This window comes from Lepus europaeus, chromosome 13, assembly GCF_033115175.1.
Source record: "Lepus europaeus isolate LE1 chromosome 13, mLepTim1.pri, whole genome shotgun sequence".
In the NCBI taxonomy this organism is placed as follows: domain Eukaryota; kingdom Metazoa; phylum Chordata; class Mammalia; order Lagomorpha; family Leporidae; genus Lepus; species Lepus europaeus.
Window position 1 is genome coordinate 42826974 of NC_084839.1, and position 26432 is coordinate 42853405.

The window sequence follows — 26432 nt, forward strand, 5'->3', positions numbered from 1 at the left end:
AACTTAGTAATGATGAGACCCACTGGCAAGTGTTGACCTAATACCATATGTAAGTACCTAGTACTGTGCTGAGCTCCTAGGGAATGCAAAAGAGTAAGCTTAAGACAGGGATCTGCCTCCGCGAATATCAGCGTAGGTAGAAGTGTCTGTTAGGTGTGTCAGGTAGGAGATTCCTGTGTTGTACTTGGTCATTAGGACTGCATGCCGCTATGAATCAGTAACAATAATGTTAAATAAATGCACATCACATATATGTATATACAAATATGTACACAGGTACTTCAAAAAGTTCATGGAAAATGAGGTTTAAAGAAAAGTTTAGGGGTAAGTATTCGGCACAGCAGTTAAAGCTTCTTGGGACAGTTGGATTTCAGAGTCGCTGGGTTTGAATCTCAGCTCCACTTCTGATTCCAACTTCCTGCTAACGTGCACCCAGGGAGGCAGCAGGTGATGGCTCAAGTACTCGGGTCCCTGCCACTCACATGGGAGACCTGCATGGAGTTCCAGGCTTTTGACTTTGGCCTGACCCAGCTCCGACTGTTGTGGGCATTTGGGGAGTGAATCAGCAGCAGGTGTCTTCTCTGCCTTTCATATAAAACGAAGATAAGTGATAAATAAAATAGAGATGTTTATCTTGTACAAAAATTCTGAAATTCACATATAATTTTTTTCTTCATTCTTCATAGTATGTGGAAAATTTTAAACCTGATGGGCAGCCGTGGGGTTAGAACCAAGCAAGTGTGGGTTCAGGTCGCAGGCTCCAGACCTGGGATTCTAGCTGTTCCTTACCTTCTGTGTGATCTATCCCAGATCTATGGAGCTATCCCAGTCTCCACTGCAAGCTTGTAGGCTGGGTTAAATGCTTCCACATGTGTGAAAACAGCTGTTCCCGCCCCACCCCCCCGTTCTCCAGGCATACAAAATATTGCAGTAGATTATCTTGGTGCACCGTGGGGGCGGGGGCACAGGTGGAAGAGGACAATGCACTATGTCTGGAACGAATAGGAATTCTGCAATGCCAGCGCCTAGAGCCTTTTCAGCACAAGTAGGGCCAGCTTTCCTAGCCTACACCTCCCATGAAGTAAGAAAAATCGCCAAGAGTTCCGGGTTGAACGTGAGAAACGCATCCATGTGTACGTTTCCCTGTGGTTCTACTTTCTGGGAGGAAAGAGACTAGGGGGGGCTGGCTGCACTGGAAAGCGCTTCCTTTCTTTCTAAGACGTCCAAGTGGACTCCCAGTGTTCCCACAACAGCAACAGCGGCTCCCTCCGGCTGGGGCCTCTTGGCTTCCTGGTAGACCCTCGTCAAGGTCAAAGCCACAGGCCTAATTTACGTGTTCGGCCAAGGGATGATTACAGTCGGTGACCTTTTGCCTTCCAGGGCAGGCTGCGGTGCACTTGACCTCTGCTGCCGTTAGCAGGGGCGTGGGGAGGGTGCGGAGTGTGGGGCTCAGGCCCGAGCTTTGCTGTGCTGGGGACATCCTCCAGGATCCCCAGCATGCTCAGTGGTGTTGCCTACCCCAGGGGAGGCCTCCTGGTCTCTTGGCCTAGCCCCCGGGTGGTCCAAGGGCAGCAGTGACGTGACGTGACGCTTGGTCTGCCGCGCATTTCGGAGTGGCACTCTGCTCCTGGCAGTGGGCCTTGCGGGGAGCGCAGGCTTCCTGCCTGGCCCTCTGCGCTGCTTCTCACGCTTCTCAGCGTGGGCTCTGCAGCAGCCCCAGTGTCTGCTCAGGGAGGGCCTGGAGAGGCGAGGCTTCCCCTCCCGCCTCCATGCTGTGGGGAGCGCGGGGGAAGTGGGAAGAGCTCTCCCTCTCTGTCCAGACAGGCCAGCAGGGAGCTGCCTGGCAAGCTGCTCTTGAGCTGCAGGCTCCAGGCCGACCTCTTAATCCTTGGCTGGAAGGCAGGACTTGCTGCCCTGGAGAGGGGAGGACGGAAGCCCAGTTTATCTTCAGCCCCAGAGTGCCCGCCCCCGGGAGCATGTGTGCCGGGTTGAGTTAGGGATCCCTGGAGCTGCACACCGGGCTGCCGCCTCGGTGTGTGGAAGTTCCATGTGCATCTTTTGGGCACGCCGTTGCTATTTCTGTCCACTCAGACGCACAAGTTCAGGGATGCGTGCACGAGAGCTATAAATACCCTTTACTCCAATGTCCCTGGGCTGGCTTCTGCAGCCATGATGAGGGAGATTTGTTTCACACTTGACACGGCCCGGCAGCTGCGGGCCCTCTGGGTGCCCAAGCGGTGCTTCCCCTACAGAAGGGAGCCTGTTCCTGTGCGCCGCACCCGAGGCCTGGCGTGATGGGCAGGGGAAGAGGAAGTCGGGAGGGCGTGGACTTCTGGGGACCAGACAGAGAAGTGCTCAGGAAGCAGGGTTTCCCTCGTTGGGAGAGGACCTGCAGGAGACCTTTCGCAGAGGGATGAAGGGATGCCCAGGGGCCCCAGGAGCAGGGGCTGCAACAGGTAGGATGTGGGCACCGAGCAGCCCGGTTTCCCTTAGAAACCTACTGCAGACCTGTGGTCTTAGGCGCATTTTGCTAACCTTTTAGAAATATTTATATCCCTAGCCCACACGGCATCCGTGGGAGTGCTGGTCTCCTCCTGTGCCTGGGAAGGTGGATGGCCCCTGCTACTCCCCAAGGCCCTGGCGCCCCATCCTGGGTTTGTGGGTCCCCCAGGCAGGGACTGCAGCAGGAGGCAGTGCCCAGCAGCTCTGGATGGCCCCTGGCTGTGCCCCAGCCAGGCCCTGCCCCTCCCAGGCCCCTTGATTGATTGGCTTCTCCACTGCAGTGGTGATTCTCCTGAGGTTCGGTGAGATTTCCACTCTTCGGCGCGTGGGAGGCGTGAGTGTGCCAGGTGTGCCGGGATGCCGTCCTGCAACTCTGGGGCGGTGAACAGCCTCATGGGGCCTGAGCCCTGTGTGTGCTACGCTGTAGGAAGGGGCATTGTTTTCCATCTCCCGGGTCACAGGCTTGAAGGAAGAATCGGACTTTTGCAGTTTTGTTGTGGAATTTGGGGTTTCGGGAGATGCAACCTACAGTATTCAAACCAAATGGAGCGATCAGTTTCCAGCCCTGATGGATGCCTGGATCGACAGCGGGGGTACCTCGGAGAGGCCTGACATAGGAGAGCAGTGCAGTTACGAAGAAGCCAAGCTAGCAAGCACCCTGGCTTTTGCATATGTCCCCCCCCCCCCCAAACGTCTTTTCACGCTGGGGCTTGGCTTTGCTCTGAGCAGGCAGGTTGGTGGGGAGCTACATGCTTTGCAGGTTGCGATTCCTCTTTTGGTTTCTGGCCTGTGTGTCTTCCTGCTGAGGGTGCCTGGGGCAGCAGCTCTCCCACCCTGGCCCCAGTGGAGTTCTCTCAGACTGTCTGGTTCTTTGGGGCCCATTGGGCTCTCCCAAAATTCCCTGCGGACCGGGAGGCTGGGTATGTCCTCCACATGTTCAGTGGACATGCATGGGATGGTTGATTCTCAGTGGGCTGTCGGCTCGCTTTCACTTCGAGGCTAAGCAACAGCTAAGGCCATAGCTAAGCCAAGGCTTGGGGCACTGCCCCTTTCCCAGCAGAAATCTCTAAGGCCCACAGAGCACCAGGTGTGCAGGTGTGTGGCAGGCCACCTGTTTTACCCCTCCTCTGGGCCGGGGTCTTTGTGGTCACCAGGGACACATCCCCCAGCGCCGTGTCTCAGGAACAGGCCTTAGTATATTTCTGGGGACCTCTTGCTCCTGATCTCCGTGGGAGAAGGCAGGTTGGCAGTGGAGCGTGTGGGTTTGGGGTTCTCCCGGTGGACTTTGGATCCCAGCTCTGCCTCTTGTAGCCGTGAGACCGTGGACCTCTTTTCCCTCTGTGTGAGAAGGGAGTGGTCTCAACCTTATGAAGGTGGCTGTCAGAATTAGAGATTGTTCATGTAGTGACCCCATGGCTGGGGCCCTCAGTGGCGATGAGGCCCAGGCCTGCTTGGGGGCTGCAGGCCAGATTGGTTCGGTTGTTGTTGATTCAGTTCCTGCTCGGTGTTTTCACCCATTCTGGTGGCTGGGATTGTAGGGGGTGTGGGGGATGGGGTGGAATGGGGTAGGAGGCCACTATAATACTGGGAGTGCTCATCCTGTGAAGCCCAGGGCTGTGTGGCCCCACATCGGACGTGGTGGCAGGGAGGGACTTGGAGGAAGGTCCAGGCATGCAGGAAGAAGCAGGTGGCAGTGGCACACTGGTGGCCAGTGTGAGCCCCCGTTTGGGACTGCCAAGGTCCAACTGCAGCTCTCCACTTCCTAGCTGGGGGCTTGGCCTCCCCAAACCTCAGTTTCCTTATCTGTAAAATGGAACTTACAGTTGTACCTCCGTGTTGGGTTGTTCCAGCTCCCAGCCCAGGAATTTGCTCAGTGTGCAGGGCATGGACTGTCCCTTGCAGCTGGAGCAGTCTCACTTCTGTCACTCACCCCGAGCACCCTGCCTGCCCTGTGCTTGTCTGCACCAGCTGTCTTAGCTTCTCTGTGCGCCGTGAAGTGGAGGTTTGGGGCAGGTCATGGGGCAGGAAGGGCAGGCTTGGGGGCGTCCCCCATACGTCTTTCTGGGCCTCCGGTGCCTGCCATGGTGTCAGTCTAGGGAGCAGGCGTGATAACTGAGTTATGGAGTTTTTCACCCAGTGATTGACAACTCAGTAATTAGAGAGAGGTTGATTTTAGTAGAAGGAGAAGAAGGTGGGGGAAGGGCTGTATTGTTGTCACTGCTCCTTTGCGAACAGCTGATGGGAGCAGTGAGCCGGCTGCTTCTCAGATGCATCTACAGATGCCTGGACTCGCCTGCCCTTGCCCGGCCTAGGTGGACACTGGGGCTTACGGACAGCACACTCAGCAGTGAATGGTGCTTTTGCTGAGTGCATTGCGTGTTGCGTCTGGTACCTGCTGGAGGCCCCGCACCTCCTCCGTAGGTGCAGGAAAGAGGTGGTGTTTGCCTCATTTTGCAGACGCAGGGAGCTAACAGGACTTGCTCCTGGCCACACAGCCCTCTGGGCTCCTCATGTTAAGTTGTTCTGGTCGTCTGGCCCACGGGAGACGCCTCTTTCCTGTGGCATGTATTCCACTGTAGCAGGAACATGTTGTATTCCTCGATGGACGAGTTCAGAGAATGGCTTCCTTACAGGTACCCTGAATGGATGGGGCTGTTGGCAAAGTGGCTTCTGTGAGCACTTTGCTTCCTTCTGAAGTTAAGGTGCTTTGTCAAGTTGTCCGTAAACCACCACGCCTTCTGACAAGGTGGCATCTGCAGCCAGGTTGCTAATGAGTGGTGGAAGACGCTCCACGCCGGCAGGGGCAGCGGGGGGATGTCCTGTGTTGAACTGTAAGGGAACGCTTGGTGTCCGCTCCCTGTCCCTGTGGCTCCCTCTGCAGCCTTGACCTGACATCAGCTTACTGTTAATGGGTCTGCAGGGCAGGGTAGCTTTTGCCTGCAAGTGGCAGGTGCCTCTTCTATCCCAAGGAGCCATGCAGGCCTCTTTCCTCCCTCTAAGAGTTTTCTTGTTTAGGGGAAAGCCTCCTCTTAAAAAATGAGCATCCCTCCTTCACCCGAATATTTCCTGAATAAGCCCCCAAACTGTCACTGCCACCTGCTGCCGCTTGTCTGCCTTCACGGGCCATCCCTCTGTACCCCCCCACTCCACACACGGCTCCCACATCCTCCTGGATGGGCTGTTTTCCACGCTGGCTCTCGAGCCTAGATGAGAACGTGCGTGCAGTCGGTCAGCAAACATTCCCGACATCCAATCTGGGCTGGGGCCTGTGCCAGGGACAGAGGTTACAGGGGGGTCAGGTACAGGCCCTGTCCCCAGGAGCTCACAGAGACGCAGTGAAGGGGTTGGGTCAGGAGTGGGCGGAGGGAGGGCAGCTGGGGGGCCCTGGGGAGATGGACTGCTAATGAGAGCTCAGTTCAGTAAGACTCCCTCCAGGTGGGTTCCAGGGAGAGAAGGGGATCGGGCTGGATGCCGAGCTCTACCGGATGCTCATCCATCAAGGGCTTACACCACTGCCCCGACGCTCAGAGCGAGGTCCTCCAGCCAACATCCGTCTCCCGGGAACCTGGTCGGAATCCCGGCTCAGGTTTCACCCCAGATCTCCGCAGTTGAAAACTCTGGCACTTCCGTGCTTTGATGGCTTCCAGGCTGAGATGTCAGAGCTGCCGGGTCAGTGATGTGCACTTAGGTGGCTCTCAGCCTACCCCTGCACTCCTACCCTATACCCTGAACCCAGCGCGCAACATGGAACTCCCTCTTCCTGATCCCGCGAAACACCACTCCCATACACCCCCATTCCTGATTCTTTGCACGTGGTTGGGACTCTGTATTCGCTGGTGTGAACTGAATTAGTCACTGGGGCTGCCTCCCCAATCCGCCTGGTAGAGGTGGGCCTCGGCACTCTCAGAATTGCATGAAGCATGCTTGGCTCCATCTGCATGCTGTGCCTGGCCTAGGGCTATGCATACAGTCGGCTCCGTGGGTATTCCTTGATGTAGCCTACCGCCAAGCCATCTTCTCTCCTGCACATTAAGCAGCCAGTTAGGAGGCCTGGCTGTCACTGCCCCTGAGCAGATGGCGGGTTAGTGTGTGCTAAGTTCCAAAGCCTCCTCTTGGTACTGAAACTCCCCAGGTGGGCTGGGAAGAGTGGCTGGGGGAAGAGCAAGGGCTGTGGTTCTCAGAGCCCCCCACCCCCGCACCCTGGGCAGGGGTCACTGGTTCCCTGGCTGACCTGGGCTTCCGGTGTGCTTGTCGCCCTCTCCCTCCAGTCATCCACCCACCCCTTTGCATTTTCTCTTTCTTTCATTTGCGCAAACTTGTTCCAGTCTAGAAAAAGCATCCTCTTTCAGATGGGGTAGTGGTTGGGGTTATCCCTGTAAGTGAGCAGGCTCAAGCGTGCCCTGGCTCAGGGCTGCTGCTCAGAGAGGAGAGCCTCCAAGAATTCCGACGTCCAGTCCACTTCCCATCCTCGCACTGCAGTTGGCTGACCGATGGCCGCCTCCCCCCGCCAGCTGGCCCGGGGCTCGCACCTGCTGCCTGCCCTGCGGGGACAGGGAAGGGACTGAAGGTAAGGAGGGCACAGAGGAGGGAGCCAGGTCCCTGCTTCTCAGGAGCCAGCTGCAGGTTTTCTGCTTGGCCACAGAAAGGGAGAGGGTGGCCCCGGGGCTGGGGCCACCTCCACTGTGCCTGCAGCCCCCTGCAGCTTGAGTCTCCAGATTTTCCCTGAGCTAATTGGCTCCGTGCTGTGCGTAAATCTTCACTCCCTACTCGATCGCGGGGTCCCAAGGGGAGACTGCCCATGGCACCGGCACACGGCACCAGTGTGTTGGAATTAGAGGAGGCTGCTGGCGAGATGGCCCCGTGACTGCATCCCCTCTGCATTGGCATTCTCTCAGCTTGTATGACCTGAGCAGAAGTTACCAAGGGGCATTCAGATCCGGTAGATGAGGTTATTTTTTTTAAAGATTTTATTTATTTATTCGAGAGAGTTACAGACAGTGAGAAGGACAGAGAGAAAGGTCTTCCATCTGCTGGTTCACTCTGCGAACGGCCACAACAGCCGGAGCTGCACTGATCTGAAGCCCAGGAGCCAGGAGTTTCTGGGTCTCCCATGTGGGTGCAGGGGCCCAAGCATCTGGGCCATCTTCTACTGCTTTCTCAGGCCATAGCAGAGAGCTGGATCGGAAGAGGAGCAGCTGGGACTTGAACCAGTGTCCATATGGGATGCTGGCTCTGCAGGCAGAGGATTAACCTACTACGCCACAGCGCCTGCCCCATGAGGGTATTTTAACGCATTGCTCTTTTACACGCTGTGGGAGAGGCTGCAGATCTGGATAGACTGTTGGCTGTGGGCAGGTACTGTCTCCAGTGAGCCCAGGCCTGTGGGAGTCCTCTGTGTATGGTTCATGTGTGACGCCTGTGCATCCAGGGTGGCCTGTGGCCCTCTGTGACAAACAGGGAGTCAGGGATGTGGTGGAATGGCCGACAGGCTGTGCTTCTCCTTGACCAGGAGGGAGACCCCGTGCCTTCTGCTGCCCAGATAGGCCTCAGCGTCTAGGCAGGCCGGTGTTAGCGAGAAAGTGATTACTCAGAGGACAAAGCACTTGATAGGCAAATTTCCTTTTCTAAAAGTCAAGATGGAAGTCACAGCATATGTTCATCACCCGCTCCCCAGAGAAACCCCTTGCCCATTAGCAGTCTCTCCCTGTTTCTCCCTCTACCTCCACTAATCTCCATATCTGTGGATTTGCCTCCCGTGGGCATTGCACAGAGATGGAGTCGTGCACACTGTGCCCTCTTGCGTCTGGCCGCTTTCCCGTCTGTGTTCCCGAGGTTCCTCCGTGATGTAGCACGTGTCCACGTTCCATTCCTTTTTATGCCCGAGTACTTCTCTTTCCTTTCTATTTCTGGCACGGCCGTTCCCCCCTCCGCTCTCTGGGAACCCTTCTGGGGGCTCCCAAGCCGGAAGTGAAGCTCATTTCTCGTGCTCCTCGGCCCCTGCTCGGGAAGGGCTGGGGGCTAGTCTCCCCTCTGCCCCTCCCATGCTCTTGTTCTGTCCACGCCTCTGACAAGTGGTGAATGGGACGCATGAGCAGTCAGAAAGCTGCTAGACTACCTGACCACCTGGCCAGGACCTCTCAGACAGACGGGGCTCCCGTGGGGCCACCCAGGTTAAACAGAATTCTATTGGAACCACGTTCACTCGTAAGAGATCCAAGTATAAATGAGGTTACCAAAGGGTTAATCTACGTGGCCCAAGGGGAATAATGGACAAAAGACATAAACCAATAGTTCACAAAAGAAGAAAAGCAGCATCCAATGAAAACATGCTATGGAAAAATATGCAAATAAAGTGGTTTTTTTTCAATTGATCAAATTGGACCAGATGGAAGAAATTGAAACCCGGAAGACAGGAGCAGGAATGCTGCCTGCTCTGTTGTTGGGACCGACGGCCGACTCTCCGAGTTTGGAGGCTGGCTGGGCAGAGACCCTCAGGTCTACAACGATCCATTTCTGTGAATTTATGCCAAGGAGACAATCAGAGCGCACAGATTTACAGAACATGGTATTGTTCCCAGTGTTATTTATGGCAGTGAGGAATTCTAAACACACTGGTATGTGGTATAAAGGGGACTTGTTAAGTCATAGGATGGTGTGTATTAGAATAATAGCAGCCTTTAATATCTGTGCTTTCAACAAATATTTAAAGGAACGTAAAGAGGCTAAGGTTGTGTTCAGTGTGGAAAAAAAGCAGGAGTAAAGCTGTATACGGCGGCGTGACTGCAGCCTTGCAGGACGAGCACACGTCCGATAGGCAGAGGAACACCCAGAACAAAGGAGCCGGTGTTACAGTGGTGCCTGAGGTGGTCTGCAGAATCATTTTAGACATTTCTTCTTTCCACTTTGTTTTGTTCTCCCCCAATTTAAAAAAAAAAAAAACCCTCATTTTGTTTTTGTAAAAGATGTATGTGCAGACGGCTTAAAGAGACAGCAGCCCTATAAGGTCCTAGAGGTCCTCACACTTCCCCTACAGGAGGGTAGGTCCCACTGCCCGGGGACACTGTGCACCTCCCGCCGTGAGCTCAGCTCTCTTTGCCCTGAGCTGCACGGTAGTTTCAGCCTGAGCAGGGGTCCGCGTTCACGTCTATGGGACCGTGTCGTCACTGCTGAGCCGAGTGGTGTCTGAGTGCTCTGCCCTTCTTGCATGGCTTCCTGTTTCTCTGGAGCTAAGATGATCTCGTTCTTTCCTGGCTCAGTCTTCCCTGCGTGTCTGACTGTTTCACCCTCGACTCGTCCCTGCAGGCCACCAGGCGTACCCAGTGTTCTGTCAGTTCCTTCTTCTTGGGGCCAGCCCTGCCGAGCCTGCCAGCCAGCTCAAGGCTGGGCTGGTGCCTCCCCCGCTGCCCAGCCGCGACCCTGGGGTTCCCCGTCATCGGGCTTCTCTTTGTCGCTGTCTCTTCTGGTAGATTCCTGTCTCCAGGCTCTCCTGTCTTCTTGATTTATTTCCTCACCTTGGTGGGAGTGGGCTTCCTGAGAAAAGAGTAATTGTAGGCAATATGTTTGACACTGATTATGTTTAAAAATGTGATTTCCGGGACCAGCCCTGTGGAGCCGTGGGTTAACGCCCTGGCCTGAAGAACCAGCATCCCATATGGATGTTGGTTCGAGACCCGGCTGCTCCATTTCCAATCCAGCTCTCTGCTATGGCCTGGGAAAGCAGTAGAGGATGGCCCAAGTCCTTGGGCCCCTGTACCCATGTGGGTGACCAGGAGGAAGCTCCTGGCTCCTGGCTCCTGATCGGTGCAGCTCCAACTGGGGAGTGAACCAGCAATGGAAGACCTCTCTCTCTCTCTCTGCCTCTCCTCTCTCTGTGTAACTCTGACTTTCAAATCAATAAATAAATCTTTAAAAATTTATAAATAAGTAAATAAAAATGTTATTTCCTTATACCTGATTGAAGGTTAGAAAATAGATTGGAAATTTATATTTTTTTCTTCAGACATTGTCCTGGCTTCTGTTGATGAAATGGAGAAGTGCCATGCCCATCTCATCCTTGTTCCATCATCAGGAGCCTGCTTTTCTTCCCTGGATACTTTGGGGGTCCGCCGCTGTACCCTCATGGGCTTTGGAGTGGGGCGTGGTTGGCCATGGAGGCTTTGCAGTCTGAAAACCCACGTCTTTGGGTTCTGAGGCGTTGTCTCTGTTTGTTCCTTTGATTTCTTCACTTCCTGTCACCCCCATCTTCTGTCACCCTGGAACTTGCAGTATGTGGATCCGGGGTTCCTGGAACGCGCCCGTTTCCTGTCTCTCTCTGCCTTTCTTCCCTTTCCCTGTGCTCTGGGGCGCCTTTCCGGTTGTATCTTCCACCCCCTCTCTTCCGCGTGATTCAGTTTTTAATAACGTGCGGGAGCCTTGCCTGCTCCCTGGGTGTTTGGTTTTAACCACGTCTGGGTTTCGTCTGGTTTGTTTTGCACGGAGCATCTTTTCCAGTCCCCTGCGGTTCTTCTCCATCTTTATTCTTCAGGTAACCCCTCCTGGCCACGAGAGTTGCCCCCAGGCGTGAGAGAAGCCAGAGCCCGCGGGGGACCCTCGGCCTCCCCAGGGGTCAAGGTTTCTCAGTGTGGCCCTGTTGACGTTCACACTGTGGGATGTTCTGCCGTGTCCCTGGCCCTTTCCCACCAGGTGGGGCCCCTCCTCCATGTAGGACAGACAGTGCCAAAGGTGCCACCCTGCCCTCACTGCACCTTTTCCTGGGCATCTGTGAGTCCCAGAGGTGCTCATCTCTCCGCTTGGACTGGTCATGTTCCCGAGGGAGAATTCCCCGCCTTCCTGTCTGAGGGGCCGGTGCAGAGCTGCCAGCGTCCTGGGAGGCAGGTGGGAGTCCCAGTGTGTGGTGTGTGCCCTGGCCATGCGTGTATGGTGTGTACCTTGGCCATGCTTCTTCAGCGTGCGCCATCCAGGTACACAACGTGTGGGCCTTGCATCCCCCCTTTTGGGAGCCCTAGCTCTATCCTCTCCGGAGACACATACGACTCCGTCTTTTGCCGGAGTTGGGGAGACAGTTTACCCTATAGGGAATTGGATTGGGGACTAAACTGTGTCACTGCAGACCCCCGCCCCACAGCTCAGGCCCGGCGGGGGAGGGGACAGGTACCCGGTACATATTCCTCCGGCCACTGCCTCAAGAGTTGGCCCACGATCCACTTGTTCTTTTACCTTTTTTTTTTTTTAAGATTTATTTTATTATTAAAAAGGCAGAGTTATATAGTGAGAGTGGAAGAGACAGAGATCTTCCATCCACTGGTTCACTCCCCAAATGGCTGCAATGGCCGGGGCTTGGCCAGGCCACAGCCAAGAGCCAGGAGCTGCTTCTGAGTTTCTCAGGTGGATGGCAGGGGCCATCTTCCACTGCTATCCCGGGCACAGTGGCAGGGAGCTGGATCGGAAGTGGAGCAGCCAGGTCGTGAACCGCAGCCCCTGTGGGATGTGGCGCTGCAGGCCGGGGCTTTACCTGCTGCGCCGCGGCGCCAGCCCTGCCTTCCGGCTCCTGCAGTGCTGTTCTGTGCTGCCTGCCTTCCTGTTTTATCCTCGTGGCTCTGTGCCCTCCCTTAAAACTTGCCGTCTGTGTTAGAGGGTTTTGGAGAGATCAGAGATAAATGCGTGTGTTTAGTCAGCTGGCATTTAACTGAAGTCCCCCCCCCCCCCCGTTTTTTGTATAATTAGAAACATAAACACGAAGAACCAAGTCACCGTGGTGGATGTGTTTCTTCAGTGCCTGCCTCAAGCTACTTGGGAAAATGAATTCACAACAAACTCTCTTGGCCTCAGGCCTTGGACTAGAGGGGGTGGGGACCCTGGGGTGGGGTGGAGTGGAGGATCTGGGCTTCCTCTGGGTCCCCAGGCCGCACACTGGAAGAACCCTTTCTTCCCGAGCCTGCTGATGTAAGCGCCGGGGAGCGCCGGATGACTCTGGCCGCGCGGTCCCGCTGGGCCAGGCTCACCCGGGGCCGTCTGCACCTGGACTCCTTAGCTAGTGTGTTTTGCAGACAGGCTGAGGCGTGCCGCGTGTGTTCTGGGCTTTCTTGGGTGCGTCTCAGTTGGCCTTGGTCAGATGGGGCTGTGTTCGGGTGCCCCAGTCGTCTCAGTTTAGCCCACACTGAGATGAGTAATAACCTTTACGGCTTGGCTTTAACCCTTGGAAGCCTCAAACGGGAGCCGGGTCCCCGCCGACTGTGTGTGGTCTTGTGGTCCCTTTGCAGATATGAGCTGCAGCACAAGTGTCGGTGACGTGGGGTAGGGCTGGAAGGGGAAGACTCCTCGGTGTGGGGGACTGGGGCAGACAGGGGCGCTGGATAAGACAAGGCACTGCCGGCTAAGGAAAGGGGCACAGAAGGGCTTACCGGGAGGTGGGCGGTGGGTGGGGAGCACAGGACACAGCCTGGGCTCATTGTGGCGGCAGAGAAGGTGGTCATCGGGGAAGCCACAGAGCTGAGTTTGAGGAGGGAGCCCAAGGGGGCTGTGGCTGCCCTGCCCGAGTAGGCTGAGGGCTTCGGACCCTGCAGAGGGTGCCAGGGGTGCAGTGCGGGGAGACTCACAGCATGGACAAGCGTTGGGTGGTGCCCATCTGGCCACGTAGCCCACTGGTCCCTCAGGGTGCACTCGCTCCCTCCCTGCATCCCTTAGCACCTGCTTCCATCACTCATGCTGCCGAGCAGTGGAGTCCTGCTTGGGGCCTGGTGACTCAGTTCATCATAACGATGACCTTATGAGGTAGAAGACGTCATCCAGCCCTTGCTTTGTTTCAGTGATGGGTGAGGAACTAGGCCCAGAGCCTCTGAAGTGACTTATGCAGGGTCACACTCCTGCTTCTGGTGACGTCCCCTGCTGCTGGCGTCTCACTGGGTCACAGGGTGCACGCCTCTGACTTGGAGACCACGCCCCTCACTCCCAGCCTCCCAGGCAGCTGCTCCAGAGTAGTTCCATCATGGCCTGGCCTCGCACCAGAGGGTGCACCTGACTCTTCACTCCCCAGGGCCATTGTTGTGTTTAAACATACTTGAGGTATATCCCTGAGGTCTTTTTTGTTTCCTTGTTTGAAAGTCAGAGTTGGGGAGGGAGGGAGGGAGAGAGAGAGAGAGAAAGATCTTCCACCTGTTGGTTCACTCCCCAAATGGCCACAGCAGCCAGGGCTGAGTCAGGCTAAAGCCAGGAGCCAGGAGCTTCCCCAGGATCTCCCACGTGGTGCAGGGACCTAAGCACTTGGGCCATTTTCTGCTGCTTTCCCATGTGCATTAGCCGAGGGCTGGATTGGAAGAGGAGCCGCAGGGACACGAACAGGAGTCCATGTGGGATGCCGGCGTCATGGGCAGTGGCATTGCCTGCCATGCCACCATGCCGGCCCCTGGTTGAGGTCTTATGTAGGTATTTTAATAGAATACCCACTTCAGCCCTTGCCCTGATTTAAACCAGCAAAATTTCCAAAAGTCGATTTCATCCTCAGTTCTCATTTTCCACCTGCCCCGGATCTGAAGAGTTTTTTCCTCTGGCCCGGATCTGAAGCCCAGGGAAGGGGGCGCGCTCTGGGCGGGCATGGTGTAAACCAGACGGCAGGTGTGCCGAGGGCCTCTCTCCTCAGCACCTCGCATCTTCCAGCCGTGTAAGCACAGGGTCTATTAGTCATCCATCTTACAGGTAAAGGGAACAGGAAGGGGCATAGCCTGCCCCACGCCACCTGCGTTAAACCTGTGCTCCCGCTCGCCACTGCCCAGCTCTGCACGTGACTTGGGGCCACAGGTGTGAGCTGCCTGGAGCCCGAGTATCCTCACAAGTGACGTGGGCGCTGCTCCTTGACACAGGCTAATGGTGAGGGGCCCGTGGGGGGAGTTGGGGCTCATGCGAGAGCAGAACGAGGGACCCTGCTCAGGGCTGTGAAGTTAAGTAAGCTGCCACCGTGCAGCGAGGTTTGTTCCACGCCTGGGACAGCTCCTCTGGGCACTGCATTCAGTACAGAAAGGCCAGGGTGGGAGGGGAGGGGAAGGGAGGAAGGGAAGTAACAAAGCAGGCAGGCACAGAGGCAGGCAGACATGTGCTGTGCTTGGCACTGGGGAAGTGTGCGGCAGTGAGTAATGTGGGGCGGGACCAGTCACTGTCTCCCCAGGGACTTCCTGCTGGGTGCTGTGGGTGGCACCTAGAGACATTTGCATGAGTGTGTGAGTGCACCTGCCACGTCACACCTTCACACACTCGTGGACTCCAGTGTTTCTTTTCGATGGAAGTGAAATGCACACAACGTATGTGTAACCATGGGGAAGTATGCAGTCCAGTGGTATTCGTACAGGCGTCCTGTTGCACCACCCCTACCTCCATCTAGTTCTGGAACATTTCCATGACCCCAGCAGCAAGGGCGTGGTCTTCTCTGTGAGTGTATCCAGGAGTGTATCGGGAGCCACATCAGGCTGCCCTGATCCTGCTGCCTGCCCAGGAGCCTTCCCATCCTCAGCGGGTGGCACCCAGGGTATGTGGCCAGTGGAGCGTGGTTCAAGCAGTCAGGATCCCAGACACGGCTGCCGGTCACAGTGGAATGCCGCCACGCCGCTCGGTGGCTGTTTCTGGCCACGGAGAAAGGCAGCCTTTCAGGCTGGAGCAGGTGCCTGTGCCGCATGGGGTCTTCTCTGGGCTGCCCGGAGCATTCAAAGGACGTGTGTGCATGTGCGTGGCACCCAGACCTCAGCCTGTGGGTGCGCGTGTGGAGAAGCCCCAGGCGGCTGCTTGTGGGGGTGGGGTATGCCAGGCCTGGTACCCACGTCCGCCCCCCTCTCCACAGCCAGTCCTGGGATCAGTGCGGGTTCTGGGCTGAGCTGTCTGGGGGTACCCAGAGACCAAGCTCTGACCCAGGTGGAAAAGGGCCATGGTCTCCATGAGCTGCCGAACTGGGGCCTGTGAGCGGTGAGTCCTTAGACACTGAGGGGCTGAGGAGAGAGAGGACAAGGACCATCAGTAGCAGCAGCAGCGGTACAGGGGGCAGCAGCTCCCTTGTGCAATCTAGGCAATGCCTCTTTCTGATTGGGCAACTCGGGCATATGATGCCTGTTCACAAGCCAATGACTTTGCAGGAAGGTGGGGATTAAAGCTCAGTAATTGGTTGAATCCAGCCAGGGACTCCCTCTGCCATCAAAAATAGGGTCAGAGTCTTGGGGTATGTGTCTGGGTGGAGGAGGGGTGAGTCTCAGGGTTTTGGAAAGGAGGAGGTAGGAGAAGGATGCTTGGTAGGCTATCAACAATCAACAGTGTTGTCCATCCCTAGTAAAATAAATCTCAAGACAATGCCAAAAAGGGCTGTGGTGAAAAATAGTAGCAGGAACTGTATGTTGAGTCTCTGTGTCCGAGGCTGTCCTGTTTAGAGCCCTCGTAATCCAGGCAGGTGGATTAGACCATTGGTGCACCGCAGACAGGCAGCCCAGGTCACAGGTGACAGCAGCCTGCGAAATTAGCCTGTTCCTGCAGAGTCCGGATGCTGATCCAGCCTGCAGCCCTGTAGCTGGGGCGGAGGCGCGGGCTGCAGCCGCGTAAGCCGCCTACCTTCCCAACTTCACCCTCATTCAGTAGGACTTTAACAAGCTGCTACCATAAGCCAGGCTCGGGGGAAAGGGCCTTCCCTACCAGGAAGCCCTGTGCAGGGTCCAGACAAGAAAAGAAGCAGTTTTACAGCCGGGTAGAAGAGGGAGAAGCCGCGGTGATCCTTCGCTCTGGACGAAGTGATTTGTGGCCCAAAGCCTGCAAGCCTGGTAGGAGCCGCCCAGGAGGAGGAGGAGAAGGCCCAGCAGGACTAGCGTGGTGGTCAGCTCAGGGTGTGTGTTGGTTGGGCTGGGGCTGCTGGTGAGGGCCTCTGGACTTCCGGCTCGTGCGGCCTGATCGAGTAGTGAGGTCTTCTACTGAGATGGGGAACACGGCAGGAGCTGCGGAGTGGAGGGAGGAGTGAGTTTGTTTGAGACGTGTTGCATTTGGGATGCTTCTGGCTGAACCGAAGTACACGTAGAAAGCTGGGCCTGGAACTCGAGGCAGAGAGACCGCCCACCCGCTGTGGAACAGCTCCAGCTCGATGTGTCGCGGACTGGCCTCTAGAGTTCTCTCCCTGGCACACTCCTCCACCTCCAGTCTTCCTTGTGAAAGATGCCAGTACTGCACCAGCCAGGACCCGGACTGTTCCTTAGCCCCACACCCAGCCCGTACCGGAGCCTGGATGGGCTGCAGATCTGTCTAGTCACCACTTTGCCACCTGCCCATAGCTGCCGCCGTATTCCCTCCCCTGGACCGCTGTCGGAGCTTGTCTCACCTCGGCAGTGCTGCGGCGTATCTGTGGGACACTTGGGGCACGTGGGAGGTGTTTTTGATTATCGTGATGAATGGGGCAACTCTCCTGGCATGGCTGAGGAGGTTGGTGTGGACCAGGGTGCTGCACAGCCTGTAGAGTGGAGACTTCCCTGGGGCCCCCCAGGTCACCGTCCTCAAAGCAGCCTGTGTTGTCATTTGAAAGCAGCCCGGTCTCACCCTCTGACTGTCCCTCCGATTCCCCTGCCGCACTGGCCTCTAGGGCCATCAGGGGCTGGGAGGGCCTCTCTGCTGCCCTTAGCTTCAGCGCCACCCCTCAGAGAGGGCCTCCCCACTGCCCCGACTGAGCCTGGGCTCCCCGGGGGTCCCCTGTGCTGCCCGGCTCCTTTCCTTCACCGCACCTGTTCCAGGGAGCATTTCTCGTCATTTGTGTCCCGGTTCGTGAAGTGCCTGATTCAGTTCCTCGCCTATGGCCGACCCATCCCCTCCTTATCCTCAAGTGAGCTGTGTAGGTGATGTGTCCCTAGACATATAATTTTAAATCAGCGTAGCATCCTAGCTGTACCGTGAAGGAGAAATGAAAGTGATTCGTCCTAAAAATATTGGAGAATTTAATTCCTCAATTCCCAGGACCATGAAGCCCCTGAAGTTGTAAGGAAGTAGCCAGGTGCCTGTGCCTGTGTGTGGAGTGAATGTTGGTTGATGGAGTTGGGTTTTACTCTTGGCTGGGGTACTAAGAGCCGTAATGTTCTACCATGGAAAGCAATACCTGCGATTTTTTTTTAAAAACAAAGTACAGTCTTTGTCCTTCCATCTGGACTGAGATTACCTTCCTAGGAAATTCACAAAGGTCCCAAAGAAAAGGAAAGCCACCTTGTGCTCGTATAGACAGACAGCAGAGTCGGGTTCATACATGTAACTGTAGAGGGGTTTTTCATGTTGGCCAACGCCTGGCGTTGAAGTCAGCAATCCTGGGGGACCCAGGGCTGTTGCTCACCCAGGCTGGGTGGCCCCCTGTCCCCTCGTCCATTTGACAGGAACACCGCCCACATTTCCAGAAGGCCCTGCAGTTACATGGTGGTTCTGCCCGCCACCTGCTCCTGCATCAGACCCAGAACCCCGGCAGGGCTGGGGCCGTGTATGAGCCGATAGCCCGTCAGCGTGCCATGTGTGCCAGAAGCCAGGCCAGGAGTATCCCCTGTGGAAGCGGGCCTGCCCGTTGCCTCTGGCCCCTGAGTTGCAGGAAGAGGCTGATAATTCTCACTGCAGACAGGTGGCATCTGGGCTGTGAGTCCCTCATGGCTGGGGCCGTGCCCTCCCCGAGGCTGCACTGCCCCTGCGGTTGTGGTTTGTCTGTTTTTGGAAAGCTCCGAACACTTGACCAGCGCTCATTTATCTAACATGTGTGCGCTATATTTACCCTGCCTTCGCAGATGCGGGAAGAAAGCTTGCCCAAGGCCATATTTAGCTGTCTCGGTCCTCGGCCTTGTGGGGTCAGCTTCGATACAACAGAATCCTAAGCCTTGCGGCTCAGCGGGGCGTCTGAGCCCCGTCCCACGTGAAGTCTGTTACCGGGGCGTTGTGCACCGTGCAGCGTGGCCATCTGCGGCTGCTGCTTTCAGAGAGGAGGAAGCGCCGGCGCAGACCATGGCGGCCACAGCGCGCAGGGGCAGGGCCGGTCCTCTCCCTGGGTGGCTTCCTGTTACAACACATGCACTTTTTCTCTCCTTTTTCTCCAGCTGACCTAAACAGGAGTTAACTCAGGAGCAAAAGCAAGGTGCAATGGAGAAGAAGCCCCAGATAGGAGCGACTTGCTCCTCGGTAGTTGGTAAATTATTTGAAAAACTGATTATTTATAGACCAAAATGGATGAACATGACAGTTGCTTGAAGTTAGAAAGTAAACCTTGTATTTCTTTTTTTTTTTTCTAAGATTTATTTTATTTATTTGAAAGAGTTACAGAGAGAGGTAGAGACAGAGAGAGAGGTCTTCTATCCGCTGGTTCACTCCCCAGATGACCACAACGGCCGGAGCTGCGCTGATCTGAAGCCAGGAGCCTCTTCCAGGTCTCCCCCGCGGGTGCAGGGGCCCAAGGATTTGGGCCATCATCCGCTGCTATCCCAGGCCATAGCAGAGAGCTGGATCGGAAGAGAAGCAGCCGGGACTAGAACTGGTGCCCTTGTGGGATGCCGGCGCTTTAGGTCAGGGCTTTAACCTGCTGTGCTACAGCGCCAGCCCCAAACCTTATACTTCAAGAATTCTTCTGATGTGCCCGGGAAAGCAGCACAAGATGGTCCACGTCCTTGGACCCCTGCTATCCCGGATGCTCCTGGCCCAACCCTGGCTGAAAAGGCCATTTGGGGAGGGAACCAGCAGATGGAGGATCTCTCTCTGTGTCATCTGCCTCTCTAATAAATGAAAATCAGATTTGTTTTGGGCCAGTGTTGTGGCGTAGTAGGTAAAGCCACCGGCTGGTTCATGTCTTGGCTGCTCCACTTCCAATCCAGCTCCCTGCTAATGGCCTGGGAAAGCAGCAGAAGATGGCCCTAGTGCTTCGGCCCCTGCACCCACGTGGGAGACCTGGAAGTAGCTTCTGGCTCCTGGCTCCGGCCTGGCCTAGCCTGACCATTGCAGCCATCTGTGAAGTGAACCAGTGTGTAGTAGATCTCTCTCTCTCCTTCTAACTCTTTCAAATACATAAATCTTTTAAAAATTTATTTTAAAAAAATTCTACTAAGATTTAATCAGGCCAGTGACATATAAATATTATTTCACAGCCAAACTGAAGATTGAGAAAAAAAGAAAAGAGCAAATATTTTAAAAACAATGACCTCTTAGGAGTTTGCAGCACCTTTTATATATATATATATATATATATATATTCTATATATATATTTATTTATTATTTGATAGGCAAAGTTGGTGAGGAGGAGAAACAGATCTTCCATCCGCTGGTTCACTCCCCAGATGGCCACAGTGGCCAGAGCCAAGAGCTTCTTCCAGGTCTCTCACGTGGGTGCAGGGGCCCAAGCATTTGGGCCATCTTTTGCTGCTTTCCCAGGTGCATTAGCAGGGAGCTGGATCAGAAGTAGAGCAGCCCAGTCTCAAACCAGAGCTTGTATGGGATGCCAGCGTCACGGGCGGAGGCTTAACCAGTTGCACCACAGCACCAGTCCTGTTCACAGCCATTTTTTAAAAAATCCTTTCTCTTCCCCAAATTTCCTTTAGTCCGCAGTGGGGGAGGTGGCAGGAGCTGGTTGGCAAATTCAGTAAATCCCTCGCTGGTGAATTTCCCAGTAAACTTATCACCGTGTCCCCACTAGTGATGCAACAGCTTCCTTGACAAGCAGATTTTTAAGGCGGTGGAAGGTGGTATTTTCATTTCCCATCGTTAAGTACAAGATGAACCCAGACGTGACTAGCAGGCAACTGTAGAGGCAGCCCCAGCGCTTAGGTTGGGTTGATGACCAGACACGGCATTTCCAGCCGCGCATGCTGGCGGCCACAGGCGCAGCCCCTGGGCGGGTGGGCGTGCTTCCAGAGGCCGGCCGTGCCTATTTTGGGCTGCTCTGTGGAGACAGATGTTTCAGAGGGAGATTGCTGCTGTGTGGGGAAGTGACCCAGGGGCGCTGCTTGCTACGCCACAAAGCCGCGAGTCGTCAGCACCAACCCTGTTGTCAGCCGCTTCAGGAACCTCTTCAGAAGCCATCCTGGACTGTGCAAGGCCGAGGCTTGCCTTGTAGAGCCCTGGTCAGCCGTGGCCCCCACCTTTTGTTCAGCTAGGTTGTTTGGAGGGAAGTGACTGGGTCTCCTGAGTCAGAGACCCCCCCAGGGTTGTTAGAGACCTTTATGTCTTCAGAGCTGGTGGCGCGGGCTCGCTTCGTAGACAGAGAAACCAAGGGCCTGAGAAACGGGCTTATCCAAGGCCACAGCGGTCCAGTATGTTCAAGTCCTGTCCGTTCTCTGAGGCTCAACTCCAATCCCTCTTCTGAAAGGTTTTTCCTTCACGTCCTCTACACTTTGGGTAGCCACCGCACTGTAATCAGAACAATGCGATCACACGCACCTTGTCTCGCGCATCACGAGCTTCCTGCGAGCAGACTTGACACCTGCCAGCCGTCTCCCATCTCACCCCTTGGCCGCGGCAGTGCAGAGAGGCCCGTCCTTACAGGGATGTGTGCATCCTCAGGACATCTCCACGGAGCCCTGCTGCTGCTCCCAGGTGGCCAGCACCCCTGCTGGCCCCGCATGGCAGAGGCGGCCCTGCCCGGTGCCCGCGGCTTTCTGAAAAATAACATGCTTTGGATTTGTACTTTAAAAGACTTTCACAGCCCAGCAGCCTGTGTTTTGCTAACACAGCAGGTGTTAACACTAACGCAGCAGGTCCACCGAAGGGGACAAGAAGAGAGCCGAAGCAGGGAGGCTGCTGGACACGGCTGGCCCCCAGGACGTGGAAAGGGGGCTGTGGCCGGCAGGCATTTGCTGAGATTCGGTGTTGTAACTCGGTCTTGGGTTTGCTCGAGTGTGCCGTGTTCTTCCAGGGTGGAGGGCCTTTGGCGCCACCAGGACACACGTCTGGAAACCCGTGCCTCTCATCCGTAGCCAGTTGGTAAGAAGCCGACGTGTTTGCTGAGCAGCCCAGCGAGCCCGTTGGCCTTGGCTTTGCTGTCAGATCCCTGTCATTGGCGTGCTTCCACACTCCGGAGAATGCTCCAGGGACCCCGCGGCCGCGTTTCAGTACCTCCTTTTTGATCCAAGCACAAATAGAATCAGTCTGTTAATTCGGAGGGCTCCGGAGAGTTGGCTGCGAGGCGTTCTGTCCTTGGAGCAGGGGCAGGTGCTGCACCTGTGTGGGGCCAGCGCCACGCGGCTCCTCCAGGGGGCAGTGTCCATGCCCCCACCGATTATTCCCAATCGGACTTTCCCGCATTGAGCTCACTCAGGAGGCCGGGCAGCCGTATAAGCAGCTTTACTTAATGCCAGAGACGGCATGCACGGGGAACTAATTTTCTAAATTTCCTGTCTGTTTTTAGACTTTAGTTACTCAGCCTGCGTGGCTACTACTCGTCCTCGTAATAACTGCCGTTTGCTGGAAGGAGTTCATCCTGGATGGTTGGGAGGGAGGAAGTTACTTTTCTTTCCCAGGAGTCATAGACTTGCTTGTTTTATTTTATTTATTTTATTTTTATTTTTTATGACCCCAGTTCTCCCCATTCTAATTATTCTAACAAAATCTGCAGTGCAACATGTGCGTAGGAAATTCACGTGCGTGGGTGAATTTCCCTAGGAAGGCCAGGCCCCACTGGCTATGGAAGGTCTGCGTTGGGCAGAGTGTTTGGGTTCCTACTTCGAAGCAATGCTGGAGAACCTTGGATTCGGCTGCTGCCTGGTCCTTGCCATCTCCCACCCCCACCCAGGGGAGGGAGCGCACGGTTCTTTTTCCCTGATAAGGTGGAGTTGCTTGAAAAGTAAAACTCTCATTAAAATTTCAAATTTGGCATTCTTACAGACAGCTCCACTTTCGGGAGTGGGAGGGCCGTGGGGTGCCACGCTGACTGCCTAGTGCCCCAGTTTTCATACGGCCTGCTCTCCTGCTCCTCTGAACACAGCCCCGCCCTCCCGAGGCCTCCCTGCATCGGTGCGTTCTGATGCCAGCACAGACGATTTCATTTCTCGTCCCAGGTGCGTCCCCTCGGTGGTTGGAGGGAGGTAGGAAGCCAGGAAAGGGGAGGCCTCCTGGGGGCCTGTGTGGATTTTGCAGGGAAATGAGTGGGAGAGTCAGGGTCCCAGGGGATAGGGGATCTCCATGGGCAAGTTCTCACATGTGCCTTGGCTGTGTTATCGCTTGAATTCCTCATGACCCCATGGGGTCGTATCCCTGCTTCTATTTCCGTGAGTACTGGCAGGTGAGAAACAGCTGAATGGGTTTTAATGAGAGCACCCATTCCTGGACCATGCTGAGCGCAGCCCTGCCCAGAAGTGTAGGCTGCAGGGCAGGGCGCTAAGATTAAAGCATTTTCTCCCCCTCTCCTAGGAACTTGCAGTTTGAAGTGGACAAAAGAGGACAGGAAGTATATTGAATTGTCTGATTTGCCGGAACGTTGTCTTTTCGTACAGTAGCAAAACAGTCCCCGGGCGTAGAGCTGTTGCGTGGGACATGCGGATGAAGCGGCAGGTTAAGATAACGTGGGGTCTGAAGTGTTCCGGTTTGGAAGGGTCACCAGGGTGGACGGGGCGAGGAGGGGGCAGAACGTGCACGCGTCTTGTAGGGTCTCGCTGGTGTCCGGACGTGTGCACATGTGCAGTGTAGACACCCAGGTGCTTGGAAAAACAGCTGGGCAGATATTCAGGAAAGCATTTGGGCAGCGAAGTGGAAGCTGGAGAGGAAAGCCGGTGGCAGGAGGTGGATTTGCTCTGTATGTTTCTATCTTTACATTTTCACCCGCACACAATCAAGAAAACTGTTAACAAGGAGAGGCAAAGGCCTGGCAGGGCTGCAGAGGTAAGAGCACCCTCCTGATCCCAGCTCCTCCCCGCACCGGCCGCACCTCCCTACACGTGCTGTTTCGCTTCCGTGCCTCAGTTTACTCAAACGGATGCTTGCGTCGCACGATTGTGATGGGGATTCAGCGAGTCCTCTGTGGACGAGCTTCTCTGTACTGGATGCGTCGTAGGCACTGAGTCTACGTCCTTTGTTAGAACGCACGGCGCCTGGCTCCACTCAGCTGTGGGTGGAGCTCCTCACCTCGCAGTCTTCCTGAGGGCACCGTTAGGAACCACAGTGTATCTTCTCGGAGTGCTCCTTGCGCTTGTTCACCATCCTGTCGCGTGTGGTGGCCGGAGCCTCCGGAGTGACACAGACAGACGGGGTCCGCGCTGCTGTGCGTGGAGAGCTCGGGTTCCAGCGGGGGAGCACTGCTGACCTGGAGTGCCTCCTCTGATGTGCAGCCCGCGGGTCAGCCACAGACACACACACGGCAACGCTGGGGTCTTTCTTGCTCCTTAGGAAGACTACGATCGTCTGAGGCCTTTGTCTTATCCAATGACTGACGTCTTCCTCATATGCTTCTCCGTCGTCAACCCAGCCTCGTTTCAGAACGTGAAAGAGGAGTGGGTGCCGGAACTTAAGGAGTATGCGCCAAATGTCCCCTTCTTGTTGATAGGAACTCAGGTATGGCTATGGGGTTCTCGCCATTTGCGTTTTGTGCCCTGTCTTGTTGGGGGGAAGGGGGCTGCTGCCACACAGAGGGACCCCAGGTGTAGCAAATGATGGAAGTGTTTCATCTCCACCGCAAGTTACTGAGTTTTATGCTATTTCTAGAAAGCACAGCGCCCAAAGAAAGCAAGCGGTTGTTTTTGCAAATTCAGTGGTCTCATTCAATCTGTTTTTGGTAATATTATGGGATGTTATTGATCTTTCTTAGATTGATCTCCGGGATGACCCCAAAACGTTAGCAAGACTGAATGATATGAAAGAAAAGCCCATATGTGTGGAACAAGGACAGAAGCTAGCAAAAGAGGTATGGAACGTTCGCGGACTTTGAGAAGCCGAGATGATGCGAGAAGCCGGTATTGTGTGCTTACTGTGTGCCGGGCCCTGTGCTGTGCTCGGCCCGCATTGTCTCCTGTGATCCTTGCGCTGACTCAGCGAGGGAAGGCCAGTCATTTCCCCCATGGTCCAGAGAGAACTGGGTTTGGAGCTGACCAGTGACTTGCCCAAGGTCCTGCAGCTCAGACCAGAGCCGGACGCCAGGGCCCAGGCTGTTACACCTGCGCTACATTGCCAACGGTATTTCCTTAAAAAGTTGCTTACAAAGGTCCTTTCAAACGTCCATGGATAAACGGTGCAAAAAGGTTTTGAAACCCATGCATAGTTTTGGCATGAAACACATCCTCATGAACTTTTCAGCTACCTCTTATATGCATGGATTTCAAAAATATTTTTACACCCAAATCAAGTTAATCTTTTCAGTCCATTTTCCACAGGTTTTTGCAATGCTGCGGTGTAGAAAGACGCGTCAGGAATGGGTGCTGACGGGATGGGCTCAGCCCTACTTCCCCGCTGCTGCGTCTTCAGCCGGGGCTCGCGGCGTTAGGTGGAAGAGGGCCAGAAGATGACGGTTTGAATTTGTGGCAAAAAAAAAAAAAAAAAGATTATGGCCAAGTTTGAAAAGAAATGTGTTGAAATTTCCTCCAGTGTTTTTATGAAAAGAGAACTGAAAGTCTGAGCATTCTGAAAAATGATGTGAGGTGATGCATGCTGTATCTTCTCACTCACAGCTTTCCCTACCCCAAGGCTGGGGGGACGACTTATCCGTCGGCCCTACCGTTACGGAATTCGGTTTTTAAAGTGTTGTGACTTTAGCAGGGCTTTTGTGGAAGCAGCATGTGATCGGGGCTTTCTGGGTGTACTAGGAGGAGGCAGAAGACAGCCAGAAAGCTCTGGGGAGGACACTGCTTCCGAAAGCAGATGTAAATGCCCCGCTGGCAAGTGGCCGTTCCACCTGTTCAGTTTTGTAATTGTGGGGAGAGAAGGAATTTCTAAATGCCCTAAAGGTAAAAGTCGTAAGTGGAAGATAGTGATGATTTAGCTACCTAAAAGTTTCCTATCACTCAAAATGCCAGGAACAAAATGTAGAAGGTGCGTAAACCAATTTGACGAGTGTGGCAAACCAATGGGTAAACATCCTTCGTACACAGGGGCCCCTGGCATGTGGATTAACCAGAAAAAGACAGAGAAATGGCCAAGCAACATTAGTGGGAGTTCCACAGCAGTGGAAATTGCAGATTGCCATCGAGAGGAAATCTGTTCAAGCTCATTTAGTAATCAGATGTCAGTTTAATTTCCACCTAGCAAATTGGCAACAGATGAAAAATGAACCGTAGCCACTGTTCCGAGGGCGCAGGCAAATGGGCGCGCCGCTGTACTGTGCGTTGTTGAATAAAAGCAATCTTGACAGCATGCAAAAGCCTTTAACCTCATGTTCTCATTTGAGCCAGCAATTCTGTATGTGACCATTTATCCCGAGACAATAATTAGGATGTTGGTCAAAGGATATAAAGCTCAGTTAGATGGGAGGAATGGAGTTTTTGAGCAACGTGGCACGGCACAGTGACTACGGTTCAATGACGGTGCATTGTATGTTTCCAAGCTGCTGAGAGTAAATTTCCAGTGCTCGAGCACAAAAGATAATAGGTATTTGAGGCGGCAAATGTGTCGGTGTGATCTAATCATTCCATACTATATCCACATAGCAACACTTTGCACCTTACAAGTATGCGCAGTTGTACTTTGTTGATTTGTAGTAAGAAAAGGAAATTGTTGGGGATGTGCTCAGGGGTGGAGACAGCTCCAGAGGTGCTGCGTTGTTCCTAATGGCAAAAACCCCCTGCACCTGTGAAAACACCTATTGCACTATCTGCTGAGATGTTCAGATCAATTATGTAGTTTCAGGGGAAAAAAAGGAGTTGCAAAACACGATGACCCCATTTCTAGACCTGTCAGCAGGCCCTGAGCACTTTCTTCACTTGCCTTCCTCAGTTGCTCTCCTCCCTCCTCACTTCCCTGGTCCTGAGTGGTGGCGGTGCGGGGCCCCGCATGC

The 26432-nt window shown here is 54.9% G+C and overlaps 1 protein-coding gene across 1 annotated transcript in view; it reads left to right on the top strand.

The window, feature by feature from the left end:
* The window catches only part of RHOQ (ras homolog family member Q), a 32720-nt gene that overhangs the window by 2852 nt on the left and 3436 nt on the right, over positions 1–26432 (top strand). Inside the window, exons 3-4 of the mRNA XM_062209391.1 lie at positions 23837–24001; positions 24255–24350. Of these exons, the coding sequence (XP_062065375.1) occupies positions 23837–24001; positions 24255–24350 (261 nt within the window). The remainder of the gene's footprint in view (positions 1–23836; positions 24002–24254; positions 24351–26432) is intronic.